General features: G+C 34.1%; 1 protein-coding gene across 7 annotated transcripts in view; it reads right to left on the bottom strand.

Annotated features, from left to right (window-relative positions):
* LOC131675470 (AP-3 complex subunit mu-1) overlaps nt 1-15,628 on the bottom strand; it is a 391,927-nt gene that overhangs the window by 205,495 nt on the left and 170,804 nt on the right. For all 7 annotated transcript variants that reach the window (XM_058954461.1, XM_058954457.1, XM_058954455.1 and 4 more), the window contains 2 exons: nt 4,847-5,081; nt 4,606-4,765 (listed from right to left, as the gene is read on the bottom strand). In XM_058954461.1, coding sequence (XP_058810444.1) covers nt 4,606-4,765; nt 4,847-5,081 — 395 coding nt within the window. The remainder of the gene's footprint in view (nt 1-4,605; nt 4,766-4,846; nt 5,082-15,628) is intronic.

Raw genomic sequence — 15,628 nt, forward strand, 5'->3', positions numbered from 1 at the left:
CAAGAAACAGAGAGAGAGAGATTGACGCGTCGCGAGTAGAGAGTAAGCGAGTGCGAGCGACCCGCGGCGATCCGCTCGCGAGAGCGAAGCTGCCGGCGTTGCTTGAGCCGACGTGCGAATGGTTAGGGAGAGAGTTCGAGCCGAGATCTCTGAGGCGGACGTAATCTCAGGCGCTCTATTTGGTTTGCGTGCGTACGCTTAAACCGGGACGAGCAATTGGAGAATTAGAGCTTTTCTACTTCGCGTTTCGCGTAAAAAGAGTGAAAAATAAAACTTGACTACAAGCCTTCCATCAAACACCAGGGTCCAATGGAATCGGGGCTTGGATGTGAAAATCCCAAACCTTGCCGGAATTATCACAAAAGAAGGATTTAAATTTTGTTTAACGGCGCGACTGTCTTATAGAAAAGTATCCCAATTCCTGCTGAAATACTTTTCGAAGACCTATTTCTCACGAGTTTCGATTGGCTACTCTAACAAGAAGAGGAAAAGGAGAGATAGTGATAAAAAATTTTAGTTTCAACTTACTTTTCTTTTTATTCAATGTACTGGTACTTGGAGAGATGAATCTGGACCTGGCACTTGGTCGAACGAGGTGAACTTAGAAGCTTGCGAGAAGCGAGAGAGAGCGATTTTCGCTTGCGCACGCCCTTTTAAACCCTGGGGGTGGTTGGGAGGAAAATTCCTCTTTCAGTCCCTCAAAATTTGGGAAGAGTGGAAATGCCAGTGAATTCTAATTGGCTGACCGAGATTTTCCCTCCTTTTCTCTTTCGGATTTCGGGCCCTAATTGGTTCAGGGGCGTGATGAGAATTGGGGGCGCGCGTTCAAGAGTTTGGGCCTTATCTCGCTAGATGACTCTCCAAGTACCATTTTTATTACAGTTTTTCTTATAATTATTAATTTATTTATTACGTAAAATTATTACAATTAATTCTTAAAAATAACGCATGTTTCTTATTATTTAACATATTTTACGCGAAAATCTTTGATCCTACATGTTTATAATTAGTAACTTAATTAATTAACTCACTTCGTTGTTTAAATAGTATGGAACGAAAAAGGGGTATTATTTAATTGTGGACTGTATAACTGATTTGCTAAAATTCATTCAAGTAACTGTTTTCGACTATTTAACTCATTTTCTAATTTATAATTTCAAAACTTTGAGTTATTTTCAATGATTGCGCGGCAACTATGTTTCTAATCAAAAAGTGTGTGGGAGGTTTCAAGAAGCTGCGAAATTTTCCTATCATGCTGTTATTTTCCCGATTCATTTGTGTAAAATTAATTATTAAGATTTTTTTTATATAGCAAAAGTTTTAGCTTCTAAAAGTGGAAAACTTTTGGGTGAAATCGAATAACAGGATGCAGGCGGAATTCCGCGGCTTCTTTACTCTATATCAAAACCTACTCAAAAAAAACTTTACGATCGTTCGAGGTAAAATTCGGAAAGCGCGCGGCAAAGGGACGGCTATTTTCACGTGTCCTCCAGCTGCTTCAGCTGAATGCTCTCCTTTGCTCGTTTACGGAGTTAAAATTTAAGCTACGCAAAAGTACATGAGGAAAAAAAAAATAATTTATTGATAATAAATGGCCCGACGTTACACCTGCAAGCAGCCTTCACCAGGTCAAGACGTCTCTCTCTCTTTCTTTTTTTCTATTCGCGAGTGCGCAACGCGATGGCGAAAATCGGAGATTAAGGCGAGTCCCTCCTCTGTAGTCCTTTGAATTATTGTAACGTACCCCCGTGCGATTGTCCGCACGAGCGAAGGCACGCGGCCGTAGAGGATGACGCGTAAATCCGCGAGACACGACGCTTGGGCATAGGCCTTTGGATGGCTCGTGGGAATTATTAAAAAGTATATTTATCCAAAACGCGTTGGTAAATTTAATCTATAGTGTCACAATCTCTAACGCTAGTATATTTGATCATTGTAACATCAGAAATGTAAAATTGTACCTCAACTCTCAGTGCTATCCATATGGCAATCTCAACATTGATTTCAGTAAAAACCAGTAAGCAATATTGTACGATATTTATGCCAATTTTCAATACGTATACTATGGTAAAGATGCTGAACCGATGCTCAAAAAACTCGAATATAAAAATTACATGCCAGTAGTGATTGATTGTTCGAAACAAAACGAATCATTAAAAACTGCTCCAGTAGATGTGTGCTTGGTGTTTAAAACCAAAGAAAATATTTCAGAAGGAACTACAGTGAATTGTCTTAATCTACAAGATCGCATCGTTAAGTATGATCTGCTAAATGGAGATATGAAAAAACTTATTTAGGAGGGGAGAGGGGTATTAAAGAATTGAACGATAAATTTTGTATAATAGAAAGAAGGGAAATAGTGAGAGATGGAAATTCACTTAATTTTAATTATATTCATCAGCACATTTGCTGATCTCATTAGGCTAATTTCTCTCATAGTCAAATTATTATAAGCTAAAACGATTAGCTCATAACCAGTTACGTCATAATACAGTGATATATAGTGATACAATACAGTGATATGCAGTGATACAATACAGTTTTAGCCTATAATAATTTGACTACGAGAGAAATCAGCCTGAAGAGGTCAGCAAATGTGCTGACGAAATGTTGCTGAATATATTTAGAATTAAGTGAATTTCCATCTCTTACTATTTCCCTTCTTTCCATTATACAAAATTTATCATTTAAGAAAACTGTAAGGGAATCAAGACAATATGTTACGTATTAATGAATTGACTCTTTCCTTAACCAGTTCAGTAGTAGCTTTCTATCGTAATGGAGCACGTAGACGATATGTAAGGCTTTATGATGCCTGACAAAACTTATACTGTGAAAGAGTTAGTGATACTTCCACTTAACAACAACGCAGAACCACTCGTACGCTTGTTCCAACCTCCCTTTCCACGGTGATGACTAACGGTGAAATATAAGCGACAAAATCTCTAATTAAACTCTACTATCTCAGATTAACATGTAACTCTGGCGATTTGAAATACGAATAGCATAAATTTATCATCACAGATACATACACTCAAAGATTCCACCAAAATTTTCTTTCCCGGAGATCTGAAAAAGAGTAGACGAGATCGTGAACGATATGGCCTCAAAGTTTTGGACTTGAATGATTGGGGCTATTCACCTTTGGAAAAATTAAAATCAGTTACCGTATGCCCTAATCATAACGGCAAATACGTAATGACATGTGCACATCAAAACGTTAAATTAATGAAAAAGTTTTATATCGATGGCTATTGTATGGATTGGGAAGAGAGCGATGAAGTCGTTGAAGAATTTCTATAGTGATTTTGTTTTTTTTAAGTAAATAATTTGTAGAATAACGTATTTTTTAAGAACATGTAGAATAAGATATATTTTTTATCAATAAAATTTTTTTTTCAATTGATACAAAAAAATATTCTTTTATTTTTTTATTAAACCATCCAAAAAAGCAAAATTCTTTGCTGACTCTGACGACGACAGCAGCAGAAGCAGCAGCAGCAGCAGATCATCTTTTTATATTTAATTTTGTATTTTTTATCAACAACGAACAAAATTTATACCACATAGAATTTAGATGAAAAAAAATGTTTATTTATTGTGGTTGAGGTGGTGTATAATGATGACATGTGTACATATGATTATTAGTCATATTAGTCGTTTTAGTCCTTCTTTTTGTTATTAAACTGCTGATAGCCTTTTTGTCCATGAAAATTATTAGTATTGCTCGAAAATTTGGAAATAGTTTGTTTCCATGTAGATGATTCTTTGTTCTTCTGTTCGTCCGGGTCTTCTTGTAGAAGACGAGAGTACTTTACTTTAGAATAGCAATCCATTTTATTGGAATACTGGTTGATGAATGATTCCATATTTCGTACACTGTGCTATTTATAGTAGCTTACAACCACGAAGGCTACAAATAAAAGAACGTAAGCAGGATTTTGTGTTGCATTTTTTTCTTGGACTTCACAGGTACTTGCACTTTTTTCTATTAAACCATCTTCGGTAGATGAGACGCACACACACACGCACACAAATTATAATAGAATTATTAACTAAATATATTAGCATCACCAAATAAATTAATAATAAGGGGCGGGGGGGGGAGGTGAGTCGACAGTGCCGAACGTAGAACGCACGAGCATCAGCTCAGTAAAGGGGGAAGGGGAGGGAGGGAGATGAGTCGACAGTGCCGAAGCACGTAAGAGGAGGAGAGGTGAGTTCACAGTGATGAGCTGAAGATGCACAGGGACTAGCTCAGGAAAGTCAGCTCAATGAGCTGATACCCTCCTGAGCTGATGCCTTCTTTGTATACCTACTCTCTTAACCTCTCTATTCACGTGCATCTGCGCAATTCACAACCGACCGAATCCACAACACACCTCTCTTTTGACTTCACCAACCAGAACTTCGAATAAAAAAAACGGAGTATGAGTGGGGCGTTCATGTATACAGATATGCGGCCGATCAACGATGGCACACGTAGGCATCAAAAGGTAACAGATGGAGGGGAAATAAAACGATATTCTCCGTCATAAAATAAATATTTTAATTCATTGTGCAACTATTACTTGCTACGAAAATCTAATGACAAAAGCTACTTACACATCCTTGGATTTCAGCGAATACAGTAACTCCTGACCGGTCTATAATCGCATCTATTTCTTCAATAATATCAAAATAAGCTTCATTATTAGTATATTTTACGCCGGTTCGTCGCCAAGGTACATTTGATAACTGACCACTAGGTAACGTAGAACTAACACTATAATATTCAATGAAAATGTATTGAAATAGACTATATATTTGTCATATTATATATTGAAAAATACTGATTTTTACTTACTTTGATTTTCCTGTGACCGTATTAGCGATTGATCTCAATATATTAGGTGGTTTGATTAATTCTTTCAAAATATTCGATTCAGTGGCTAAGGGAAACCCATTATCTAACATTTCATCTAATAATTCATAAACTACCACGTAGTTTTCTTTAATTACTGTTTCAGAACATTCGTTGAAATAATCTTCTAAAGTATCGACTACTCGGTGTAAAAATTCGACAACAAATAATGGAGAAACTGAAAATATTTAAATTGGAATTTTAAATTAAAATTTAATTCATATTGGTTGTATTTCTAAAAATATTAATAGAGATGAAAACGTTTGTACTAGTGTAAAATTTATAAATATTCATCTGAAAATAAAGTCAACCTCAAAAAATATGTATACGCATGAGTAAAATGATCCGAATAACATGACACCATACTAAGGCAGCATTTACACTCGTCGCGCTTTTACACGTATTTTTAATTTTTAATGTTTTTTTTGTCATAATCATGTTTGTTAAATTTAATGGAATAAATTAATTTTTTTTTTAACACGAGTCATACCTAATTAACTACTTTTAAAGAATATACTATTGCATTTTTTGGACTATTTGAAACAAATAAACTTATTGTAACGAGTAGGTCCGTCGCACGAAAATTCTCAGAAATAATTAACGAGCGAGTGAGCGAAATAGAGAGAGAAAGAGATAGAAGCATTCAGCTCTGCCATAGCCCAAGCAGGGCTGTATTTGCTTGGCATGAAAAGAGAGGGAGTGGGGGAAAGCCATGAGGAACGTGCATTGTTCGACAGGTAGGGCAAGCAGCAACACGCGTTTAGAGCTGGTAAATCGAAAGAATTTTTGATTGGAAAGTTCGATACGTGAGAGCGTGAAAAGATTTTACGAATCGTGACGAAGCATCATCTACGGGGAACCGGCGTGCAAAGATAATATCAGAGCGAAGGAGTAGGATAATGATGAAGATACTTAGCCGCCCAGGATTCAACGAAGTGACGCATTACTGTGAGACAGCAGTGTGAGAAGCAACACGTTTTAAACTCTTGTAATTGACCTGAGTTTGAACCCTTCCCTCCTCCGACCGCTAGAATCCATGAACCCGCGGTCTATTTGTTTTCACTATTTCGCGCTCGTTTACATGAGCGAATCCAGCCTTCCAGCTAGCTGACACTGAAGACAAGCAGCAAATCGGAGCGGCAGTTAGTCCCGCACCATTGGATCAACAAATTTCTTTAACAGTTGAAGTAATTATTATTAAAAATTATCCCCCGCTGTTACTTTATGTTCCAAAATTTATAGTTATCTTATGAAAAAAATGAAAATATACTAATTTTTCATTTTTCAAAGCCTTCAGTAGGTATAAAAAATAATTAATATTGGATGTAAAATAATCTACACATCAATTTTAAATACACCTTTATAGTCTGTAAACAAAAAAAAATGAAAAACTCAATGCCATTAAAATTGAGTGCGTGACCATATCTTTCATAACGTTACTTAATTGACTAATTCTCAACACTATCGGAGTAATAGTGAGCAGACTGACCATGTTTAGAAGTGATCGAATGAGTACCTACACTGCCCATCAATCACTTTTGCCATGCTTACCTCAAAATTAGGCAAACTTGAAAGTTTTGTATCTCGGTCGGAAATCATCGTATCACAAAAAACCGCAGGGCATTTTAAAGGTAATTGCAAAAGCTTCTATTTAAGACGTTCAGAGACTTAAAAATGAAAATATGTGTTTTTTACAGTAAAAAAACTGATTAAAAAAATTGAAATTTTTTTAACCTCGACTTAAATCAATGCCAATTTAGAACCAGGCGGTAGAGGGCAAATCGACCTGAGGGGTTCGGAGGGTAATGTCTTTCCCTTTAAAATGAGCTCCCGCGGGGTTCTATCCGATGTTTTTTTCACCGAGTTACGGCGTTTTTTGTAAAAAGCAACCTTTTTTTCCAATCATCAATTACTTCGACTTGCGTACGTTTTGGAAAAAATGCCAAAGAGAAAAAAGTTTCATTTTGTGTCCAAGAATACGAAAATAAAGTCAAACTAAAGGAATACAGAAAAAAATTTTTTTCGGTTTTTTAGCGCATTAAAAAAATAAAGGAATTTAACTTTTTTTCACGGTGGGAGGGAATGAAAAAAAAGTTTCGCTGTCATGCCGACGAAAACTGAATTAGTAGTTTCTTTCAAAATATAATTACATGTTAAAAAAACCTGGAATCAGAATCCTAGCTGATTGTCTACAAGTTATTTCGGTAATGTACTAAGAAATTTTTTTTCCAATTAAATAGCAATGGGCTCATGTTTTTATTTCCAATTATATTTTTTTCTTTTTCTATATTACTTTTAACACTGAATCACTAATGAGCAACGATAATGTATTAGTAATACATATTTATGGGAGTATAATGGTAAAAACATGTTCAAGTTTAAAATATTTATATTATTACATAACAAAAAATATATTTACACAATGAATGCATTCATTAGTGGCTCTGTTTATTAAATGCAAAATTCTCTCTATAAAATCAATCAAAAATTAAGCGGCTACTTTTCTAAATCAAAACAAAAAGTAAATACATAGAATTTAGAGCGTTTGCACAATATACATAATCAAAACAAACGTACTGGAATAATTTGAGTGTTGATATGTGAAAATTTCTCGCAAAGCCAGTCTGTGAATAAGTATACGTTATGTTTTCTTCTTGGCAGTTTGTCTTTCGTTTTTCATGTAAAAGCATTGTCAGTTACAATACCAATTATGTATCACCATGCCAAATGCTACTTGTACTCACGATGAAAACCGAAAGAAAGTGTGTGCGTGCTGCGGTAGAAAAATAGTAGTAGACAAAAAGAAATTAGAACATTATAGTATTTTTATCGGGAGTGAAAAACTAATCAAAAACTATGTTTACGCAAATTTCGATTTATCAGATCAGAAATTCCCATCAAGTGTTTGCGTAACGTGCCGTAAAATACTAGCAGAACATGATAATGGCGACTCTTCACGACCGCTACCGGTGATTTTAAATTACAAAGATATACTGCTACCTAAATCAATAAGAACAAAAGGTGATTCGATACAAGACATAAAATGTGAGTGTTATATTTGCCAGATAGTAACATACAGAGGGCATGTAAAACTTAAAGTTGGTGAAAAACGTTCTATAACGAAAAAAATAGACAAATCAAATGGGCTGTATCGAGTGAAGTGTACTACAAATATTGAGCAAGCAATCAGTGATGAAAAAAAAAAGAGTTTATCCAACTATGCAAAAATTGTTTTACGAAAATAGGTAAGGATAAGGAATATCGCTGTAATATTCATGGAGACATAAGACATAAAAACATTAGTAGCATAGTCGACAGTTTACCTTCACAGCAGCAAGAGCAAATTGCAACTACCATTCTCGCTAAAGTAAACAAACCAAATTCTAATGTAAATTTCATTGAAATGAGTACAGGTGGTCGCAAAAAGAAAGTTTATATTAAAGACGCAAATCAAATTAAAAATGGTGTTTCTTTTTCTCAAGAAAGTTTAGACGAGTTTCAAACTAAAACAAATGTATCTTTAAATCATATGAAAAAATTAACTAGTATGTTAAAGTCGAAATCTGGGAGGCAATCTGTCCCAAGTCATTACATCAAACATGCATCGGAAAATGCAAATCAATTAGATTACTTTACGACATTGCATTTTTTAATTTTGATGTTTCTGATAATAGTAACAAAGAAAGAAGGCCTGTTATCTGGACAAACGCAGAAAAAATGGTTAAGAAAGTTATGAAGAAACGAGAAATTATTGGTTATCCTTGTTTTAAAGTTATGGCAGATGGAGGTCAAAAATTCTTTAAATTTGTTTGTCAATTTTTCCTCAAAATGATGATGACGGTGCACCACCCAGTAAAAAAGTAAAACTTGACACTAAAGAGCATTCAAGTTGCAAGTTCAAGTTGACAAGTGTAAAAAAATTGATTATATTGTGCATCGTTCCCGATATAAAAGAAACTTACGAGAACGTGAATATATTGTTTGATCTGATTAAAATCAACGACATTTCTTTTAAGTTTGTTGCTGACTTTAAATTGACACTAATTGTAAATGGAATGCAGACTGCTACTGCAACTAGCCCCTGTCCGTTTTGCTTTATACAACTAAATGATCTAAAATGTCGCAAAGAATTAATGGATGATGAATCTGAAAATTTTAAATTGAAAACTTACGGTGACTTAAAACAAGATTATGAACTATTTAAAAACTGTTTAGGAAGTAATAAAAAACTGGCCAAAAAATGTAATAGTACTGTGAATAATCCTTTGTTTGAAGAGAATGATGAAATTTATGTGTTAGAAAAATGTATTCTTCCAGAGTTACACCTTTTACAAGGTTTTGTTAACCACATATTTTGGAATGGATTGGTGCCTCTTCTAGGAAAAGAAAAAGCTTTGATCTGGCCAATGAAATTAAATCTCATCTCAAAAAATTACCATGGAGATGTCTTTGAGGGTAATGCTTGCCGTAAAATGTTAAAACGATCGGATGAACTTTTTGATCGTGAAATTTGCGGTGATGTTGGTAAACTGAAACTTGTGCCGTTTGTTACATCATTAAAGGCTATGAATAAAATAGTTGAAAGTTGCTTTTCAGTCAAGAGGAGTAATGTCAAGTTTCAAGAAAATTTACGATTACAGATTAGAGAACTGCAAAAATCTTTTTCAGCGACGGAAATATCAGAAACATTGAAAATTCACGTGCTCGCAGCACATCTTGAACAGTGTTTCGCGTTCTTAGATTCTAATAGCGGCCTAGGATTGTGGTCAGAGCAAGCAGGTGAATCGATCCATAGGGAATTTCTCAAGTATTGGAACAAGTATAAAATTAATAATGTGCATAGTACTTGATATATTAATAGATTGAAAAAAGCAGTAGTTGAATTTTCTTCTTGACATTTGTAAATAATTAGAGACCTGCTGATTCATGAGACGTTTTTGTTGTACAAAAATTTGCAATTTATTTTTAATATGTTAATTTTTTGTTGTGATATCATATTCATGAAAAATATGTGTTTCTATTAATATATTTATACTCGTTTGTTATATAAATGCCTTTATTAATAAAATAATTACTTTGAAATTAAAAAAAAAATTTTTTCATTACCACTACATACTTTATTTGTTGCTTATTTGAGATTCAGTGTTAAAAGTACTATAGAAAAAGAAAAAAATATAATTGGAAATAAAAACATGAGCCCATTGCTATTTAATTGGAAAAAAAAATTTTCTTAATACATTACCGAAATAACTTGTAGACAATCAGCTACGATTCTGATTCCAGGTTTTTTTAACATGTAATTATATTTTGAAAGAAACTACTAATTCAGTTTTCGTCGGCATGGCAGCGAAACTTCTTTTTCATTCTCTCCCGCCGTGTTTTTTTATGCTTAGTTTTAAAATGTCTAGGGACGTAGTAAATCACAAAAAAACTAAAAAATTTTTTTCTCTGTTTCTTTATTTTGACTTTATTTTCGTATTCTTGGACACAAAATGAAACTTTTTTCTCTTTGGCATTTTATTCCAAAACGTACGTAAGTCGAAGTAATTGAGGATTGGAAAAAAAGGTTGCTTTTTACAAAAAACGCCGTAACTCGGTTAAAAAACATCGGATAGAATCCCGCGGGAGCTCATTTTAAAGCTCATATTACCCTCCGAACCCCTCAGATCGATTTGCCCTCTACCGCCTGGTTCTAAATTGGCATTGATTTAAGTCGAGGTTAAAAAAATTGAAATTTTTTTAATAAGTTTTTTTACTGTAAAAAACACATATTTTCATTTTTAAGTCTCAGCACGTCTTAAATGGAAACTTTTGCAATTACTTTTAAAATGCCCTGCGGTTTTTTGTGATACGATGATTTCCGGCCGAGATACAAAACTTTCAAGTTTGCCTAATTTTGAGGTAAGCATGGCAAAAGTGATTGACGGGCAGTGTATATTGTATTTACATAAATGACGTACTGTTATGCTACATATTTATTGTTATAAGAAAAGTTTACCGTTAAGTTTTTAAATTCATCAGATAGAATAATTTTCAATCAAAATAATCCTGTCAGAAAGGGAGAGATTGCATTAGTTTATCTAGGGTCTTATTCTGTAACTATATCCACAGTGTATAGGTACGGACAGAAAGATGACCTAACTCAAAGTCAAAAACTACTACTAGAATGATTGTCTGGTATTTAAAAGTACTAAAAAAAGTTTTCTCTGAAATCCAAACTGATCCTCTTTAAAAATATTATAAGAAAAAGATTGACATCAGCAACGTTATAGCCAAAGCAATGGATTTGAATATATAACGTTTTATATGTTTGACATTTTTCATCATATATATCACCTTCAGCTTCTAACTCAGAATCAGCGAAAAGAACGTGGTGGGTTTCTAACACCCTCATAAAATATTAAATAAATATTCATACTAAATAAAAAAATGTTCTTTAAGAATAGATCAAAATTACAAATAAACACGAAATTCTAATGTTTTTGAGTGCATGGCATGTGAAAATTTTCAGGAATCAAATTTTCATGTTCGTTACTGTGATTCAGGTAGTTCCGATTTTACCTTAAATTGTAGGTACCATCATGATGTGTATAAAACTAACACCATTTCTACCGTTTCAAAAAATTATGGGGGTAGATCTACATACTCATTATAGGGAACCAAGACTATTACGTACATATACTAGCAGTGTTTCACTTGGACGTATTTCTAAAGTCGCAATAACAATAATAATAAACATTAATAATAACATATGTAAATGTTTTAAATATTTTATATTTTACATATTTTATATTTTAAATTTTTTATATTTTTAATGTTTTTATACTTTAAATAATAATCTTCTGAATAAATCTCAATAAATTTCTACATAATAGAAAATAGATTGAAAAACTATAAACGATATTATTTTCATTCATACAAAAATCATTTGTCTTTTCTTAAAAATATGAAAAAATATGTAATTTTTCATAATGAGTCTATCATTGTAATTTGCATGGTTTTGCATTCAAATTTCGCATTACAATAATCAATTTGGAAATATATAATGATAGGAATCATAATTATAAGTTTCAATGATATCTCCCATAAAAGTAGAATTCTAACTAATAGAAGATATACCAATTGATTGCTATATGCAAGTATATATACAGGGTGGCCCATTTTAAGTGATCCACTCAGATATCTAGATTGGAGTGAGTTTTATCGAAAAAAGTTTCAGACAAAAGTTACTCAACTTTGAGGGGGCCATGTTTCTATGACCTTGGATTTGACCTTGGAGGTCATGTTCAAGGTCATTTCAAGGTCAACTTTGTTTTTTTAAATAGTAACCCCCATTTTTGACCCCGGATTCGGAAAGAGCGGGAAATTTTACGTCCAAAACGGTATTTTTAAATTTTTTTTCATGGCCTAGAGAAGGTCGATTTAAGGTCAAATGCTTGAAAAACTGCATAAAAGCGTTTTTTTAATTTTTAAGATATCGAAAAATGACCTCTACAAAATTTGTTCAGAACAGAGTGGGCCACCCAATGCACCAAAAACCTTTGACCTTTAACCTCATTTTGAAGGTCATTTCAAGGTCGAAGTGTTGTTTGTAATGGAAATCCCTCTTTTTAACCCCGGATACGCACATAGCGCGAAACTCAACACAATACCTTATCCAAACGTCGGATTTCGCGCTATGTGCGTATCCGGGGTTAAAAAGAGGGATTTCCATTACAAACAACACTTCGACCTTGAAATGACCTTCAAAATGAGGTTAAAGGTCAAAGGTTTTTGGTGCATTGGGTGGCCCACTCTGTTCTGAACAAATTTTGTAGAGGTCATTTTTCGATATCTTAAAAATTAAAAAAACGCTTTTATGCAGTTTTTCAAGCATTTGACCTTAAATCGACCTTCTCTAGGCCATGAAAAAAAATTTAAAAATACCGTTTTGGACGTAAAATTTCCCGCTCTTTCCGAATCCGGGGTCAAAAATGGGGGTTACTATTTAAAAAAACAAAGTTGACCTTGAAATGACCTTGAACATGACCTCCAAGGTCAAATCCAAGGTCATAGAAACATGGCCCCCTCAAAGTTGAGTAACTTTTGTCTGAAACTTTTTTCGATAAAATTCACTCTAATCTAGATATCTGAGTGGATCACTTAAAATGGGCCACCCTGTATATATGTGTGTGTATATATATATATATATATATATATATTGTAACGGGGTAAAACCGTTTAATTATTATATTCGCGCAATTACACTAAAAAGACGCGCGTAGTTAATTATGCTCAGTACGTAAATCGGGGAGCATGTGTAAACGTGCGTCAGTCAACCAGTATGTCCTCTTATCTAAAAAAAGTGAGTGGAAGCTATGAGGTATAAGTAAATCGAAAAGCACTTGTTAGTAATACGAATTAGATCTTTTATTATCCCTCATAATCTACAGAAGGTCGGCCCGCACGTTTGTTTACGTTGACGCTCGCTCATCGACAACACGCTTTGCCGGTACGCTCGCTGCTCTTTGTTATTAGAGTCGTTATATGCACGCATCGAATACTAGAAATTGATTATTAATCGCGCAACGGCGATCGCGAAATTAAGCTGGCCAGCTTACCTTATATTAGCAGGCGATCGGAGAACACAGCGACAAATTGCACAGCACGGAACAGTTTTTTTAATGTTTAGTTCGCGGGTCGTGAATGCACGCACAGGATGGTTTCGCCCTCGATGGCAAAACCTCACACACTCTCTCTCGTCCTGGTCTCGAGCTGGTGGATGCCTGGCACCTCGGTGGCAGCTGTCACGTCTATCTGGCACTAGTCGAATATCGCTGATCTGGCGTGTAGTCGTCAAGGGCACGTGAAAGGGCAGTGGCGGTAGCGAAAGCGGGCGGACACAACAATCGTCAATGCTTCACTGGTTCGAATTCAATCGCGTGCGTTCCGTCTGCTCGCGTGCCGAATTCCTTAGTTACAAATTTCGTCCCCCCGGCAGGTGCTGCCCTCACAGGCAGCAATTAAGCTAAATAATCAGCGCTAATTTGACGTTTACCGTCACAATATATATTCGTATATGTTGTGATTCCTGTTATTTATGTTTATACTTTGGACTATAGAAGCAAAAAAAATGCTAACAATTTCTGAGAAATAGATACACTTTCGAACATTTCAGACTTCTTAATTGATAAACTGCTATTATATAATCAGGTATAGAGCATGAAGCTTTAGTTAGTAGGAACCTTTATAATATCCTCATCTTTTCTATGATTCATTAGTTTAATTGGTTGGTGACAGTAACTGTGATGAATATTTAAAATTATGCTAACTGACGCATGTTCTCAAGAAGAAAAATGGAAAAATGTTTGCGGACTATGCCGAAAAAAATTATATTTAAAAATAAAAATGATAACAATTTTTCACCGAGAGAAGAGTATAAAATATCAATTCGAACACTAATCAATAAAAGTTACAATTTAAAAAATGAAAGTTTTGACTTTAGCTGGGCGTGAAAAAAATATTCTTAGAATGCAATTACTTAAAATTACGTACAAAGAAAACATTTAACTACCAAAAAGTACAAGAATATCCAATCTATTAGCAAATTCAGCTTCTAGAACATGCAAATATTTCCCGTGTTTAACCCATTAAAGCCCACGCTAAGACTGGTTGAGATAGCGACAAACAAACTGTGCTATCTTTTGCATAAGTGAAAAATAAAATATACGTATTTTTTTTTATGTTATTTTCAATTGTTTATAACAAATTATTTAAACAAATTACAAAAAAATTCATAATTATCAAAATCTAAATGCGGGAATCGATTCTGGAGGTGAAATCAAGACGAAAACCTATATAACACTTTTTTGTCAGAATTCAATTTGTTAGTGTAACGTAGGAATAAACAATTGCATGTTGGGGAGAAAAAGTGACCATGTCAAGTCCCAAGCAAAATCTATCTGGAATAGCAAAAAATAAACTGTGCTATCCTTTGCATAAGTGAAAAATAAAATATATATATTTTTTCTTATGTCATTTGCAATTGTTTATAACAAACTATTTAAACAAATTATAAAAAAATTTAGAATTTTCAAAATCTGAATGCGGAAATCGATTCTGGGGGTAAAGTTTAGACGAAAACCTATATAACACTTTTCTGTCAGAGGCCAATTAGTTATTGTAATGAAGGAAGAAACATTCGGCCTCCTGAGAGTGTTTCAAAAAATCGTATAAAATGAAGCTAATTATTGTATTTATCCATCAATATTGGCATGAATTATTGTAAATATAATCGGTGGGATTGAATTATTGTTCATTGCCATGTCCTTCTTTATGACTTTTGCAAACAGGCATAGAACATTTCTCACAATACCATTCCGTTCTTGTCCGACATGTTGAAATTCCACATTTCCTAAGACTCCCATGTTTCATCACGTGTTCTTGGGATGAAGTTTCACTCTGTTTCTGTCGTTTGGGGGGACGTTTGGAAGATAACTTGTCAATATAATATTCACAAACTTCTTGAACAATATCTTTGGAACCTTTTCTTTCGTCTGGATGTAACTTATTGTAAATCACTGTAGCGTTTGCTAAGGATGCTTGGATGAGCCGTAATACAAGGCACCATGTCCATTTCTTACTTCGAATTGTAGGCATCAAAGCATTACAGTGTTGATCATGTAGATCGACGCCACCCATGTGTTCATTATACATAGAGAAACAATGAGGAAAAAGAATAGATTT

Source organism: Phymastichus coffea, unplaced genomic scaffold, assembly GCF_024137745.1.
Source record: "Phymastichus coffea isolate CEN01 unplaced genomic scaffold, Cenicafe_Pcof_1.1 PCOF00022, whole genome shotgun sequence".
Lineage (NCBI taxonomy): Eukaryota > Metazoa > Arthropoda > Insecta > Hymenoptera > Eulophidae > Phymastichus > Phymastichus coffea.